This window comes from Volvox carteri (assembly GCF_000143455.1).
Source record: "Volvox carteri f. nagariensis unplaced genomic scaffold VOLCAscaffold_44, whole genome shotgun sequence".
Taxonomy (NCBI): domain Eukaryota; kingdom Viridiplantae; phylum Chlorophyta; class Chlorophyceae; order Chlamydomonadales; family Volvocaceae; genus Volvox; species Volvox carteri.
Window position 1 is genome coordinate 435,685 of NW_003307587.1, and position 3,197 is coordinate 438,881.

Genomic DNA, 3,197 nt, shown 5'->3' on the forward strand with positions numbered 1-3,197 from the left:
CACAGCGGACACGTCCTCACAGCGGACACGTCCTCACAGCGGACACGTCCTCACAGCGGACACGTCCTCACAGCGGACACGTCCTCACAGCGGACACGTCCTCACAGCGGACACGTCCTCACAGCGGACACGTCCTCACAGCGGACACGTCCTCACAGCGGACACGTCCTCACAGCGGACACGTCCTCACAGCGGACACGTCCTCACAGCGGACACGTCCTCACAGCGGACACGTCCTCACAGCGGACACGTCCTCACAGCGGACACGTCCTCACAGCGGACACGTCCTCACAGCGGACACGTCCTCACAGCGGACACGTCCTCACAGCGGACACGTCCTCACAGCGGACACGTCCTCACAGCGGACACGTCCTCACAGCGGACACGTCCTCACAGCGGACACGTCCTCACAGCGGACACGTCCTCACAGCGGACACGTCCTCACAGCGGACACGTCCTCACAGCGGACACGTCCTCACAGCGGACACGTCCTCACAGCGGACACGTCCTCACAGCGGACAGCTCACGACGCTGCGAGGGGGCTGAGGGGGCTGAGGGGGCTGAGGGGGAAACAGGCGGCGACCTTTCGGGTGGGGTGTGACGTGGGGCGCTCTGGATGGCCTCTCCAACACGTCCTCTGGATCGGCAACCCTGCGTGCAACCATCATCAGTGGCAGCAGTAGCAGCAGTTGTAGTAGGAATAACTTTAGCAGCAGCAGCAGTTGTAGGAGCAGCAATACCGGCAGCAGTAGTAGCAGCAGTTGTAGTAGGAATAACTTTAGCAGCAGCAGCAGTTGTAGGAGCAGCAATACCGGCAGCAGTAGTAGCAGCAGTAGTAGGAGTGGCTTTAGCAGCAGCAGCAGCAGCACTCGCCTTTGTACGATTCAGCTAGGTGGTGGTGCGACGGGCATTTGTAAAGATATCACCGAACCGTGCTTTACCTCGTCGAGGCGGGTGTAGAGCTGCTCCCTGACGTCAAACGTGTTGACGTATCGACGCGACGTGTTCTTATCATCACCAATATCATTCCGTACAAACGAAAAGGCTACGCTTGTTGAATGTTATGGTTTTTTTACTGTCGTACTGTACGACGTTATCAACGCAGGTGACAGTGGATTACGCAGTCATCTGCGCGGGTATATACAGCCAGCCGTACATACCCGACTATGAGGTACGGCACGTATTTGCGTGTATATATGTGTGTGTGGGGGGGTGCCCGGTACGGCCGGGAGAGCGCGACCGTGGTAGTTGGGCGGTTAGGCGGTTGGGAGGTTGGTGAGTTTTCGGTTAGCGGCGTGATAAGGGGGTTCAGGTACGCACACACACATACACATACACATACACAGATATACACACAGACATTGAGGTTGAGATCAATGCATTGGGGACGTGTTGGGAGCCATGTAGGCAATGATTCATTGGTGTGGAGCTGAGGTGAGCTGATGTAGAGCCGGGCTTGCGCCTCTCAATACCATGCAGGGGACGGACGGCTACGCGGGTATCCAGCTCCACGCCAAAGACTTTGTGGATCTGTCGCTGGCCCGTGGCCGCCGGGTCGTCATTGTGGGCGCGGGAAAAACGGCCCTGGACTGTGTTTCGTCAATAGTGGCGACCAACACGGCCACGTCGGTCACGCTGCTGTACAGGTATGTAGGTGCCGTACGCGAATGTGCGGTGAACTAGGGAAGGAGAGGGGGTGAAGGAAAATGTGTAAACCCGTGCTTTGGGAGCGTGCGGGGAGGGGTGAGAACACCGCGCCATATGGTATCAACGTCCTTGAAAAGGGCAAGCGGCATATAGAACATATTATTTGTCAAGCTTCCCTCCTGGCTCCACGTCACGACGCGATCCGATACGACACGCCGTACTGTACGGCATCACCTCGCATTCCGCAGGCAGGCGCACTGGCCCCTGCCTCGCCGCATGCTGTGGACCTCGATACGCCGGCTGCTGTTCAACCGGGCCATGACGGCCATGATGCCGCCGTACTATACGGCAAGCACCGCGGCAACGGCGGCGAGCAAAGCGGCGTTGCCGCTGCGCAAGCTGTTTTGGAGGGGCATGGAGGTGAGAGATAAGAGAGTGTGTGTGTATGTGTGTATGTATGTTGATACAGGGTGGTTAACTTCGCCAGCGGCCCCCTTTCCCGGGGCAGTCCCTGCTCTCCCCTGCTAGAGGGGCACCCTAATCCATTCACCCCATCCGACTTCAGAATGTATTCGTTGGGTTCGGCAACTCACTACCAGCATCCAACCAAATCTAGCGGATCAACGGCGCGTCAACTTAGTTCCTGGTCAGCTCGCAAGTTGATATTATCACGTCCTACATCGTCCATATGATGGGGAGCCACCTCCCATTTCATCACTCCTCAAACACCCGAGGAGCCGGCAGGCGGATTTGAACCCGGGTCGGCCGGTGTGTATGTATGTGTGTGACGGGCATGGGGGGGGAAAGGTGCGGTGATGGCGTTTTTTCTGACACCTTCATAACCCCAAAGGCATCAACCTACCACCGCCACCCCACCGCCATCACACGTTCGTCCTGGGCGACCACCCCGACTACCAGGGTAGCTCATCTCCCCCTCCTCTCTCCTCCACCTCTTCTCCTTTCCCCCCCTGTTTCCCCCCCCCCACCACCACCCCGCCCCAGTCCGCCATCACTCGCAAGTTTCGCATCACGGAGCAAATGCGACCCCGGGTGCACCTGCCGGCTGACCTGTTTTACGGAGGCCAAATCCTGGACAACACGATGGACAAGCTGGTACGGAGTGAGGCGCTGCTGACCATCAAGGGTACGTCGGGTACGGCAGTACGGTAGTACGATAGCACGGAACACCAAACAGATTATGCGGCAGATCATCCGGCGCGATGTGTGTGTGTATGTCTGTATTTGGACGTGGGGGAAAAGTCCGAACGAAATATTGATTAGGTCTGGTAACTTGCCGCGAAGGCGTGACACGGTACGGCGGACAGAGACGTATGTACGACGGCGTTCATGTTGTATGTACCGCATTTACCGCATTTGCCTGTTACGATGCAAAACCGAAAAACCGCAAAACCTGACAACGGAACACCGAACCTCAAATCAAAGTGCAAAGAACTTTCGTTCCTGCCTCTTGGGCCGTGCCTTCTTTCAGGGGAGATTAATCGCTTTGTCCGCAACGGCGTTATTTTGCAGGTGTGTGTGTGGGGGGTGTG

General features: G+C 57.5%; 1 protein-coding gene across 1 annotated transcript; it reads left to right on the forward strand.

Annotated features, from left to right (window-relative positions):
• Nucleotides 1–546, forward strand: VOLCADRAFT_64986 (uncharacterized protein; the record flags this gene model as incomplete). Its single annotated transcript, XM_002954557.1, has 1 exon — nt 1–546. A coding segment is annotated over one exon (546 nt), but the record flags the coding sequence as incomplete, so codon positions are not given.
• Between the last annotated feature and the right edge of the window lie 2,651 nt (nt 547–3,197).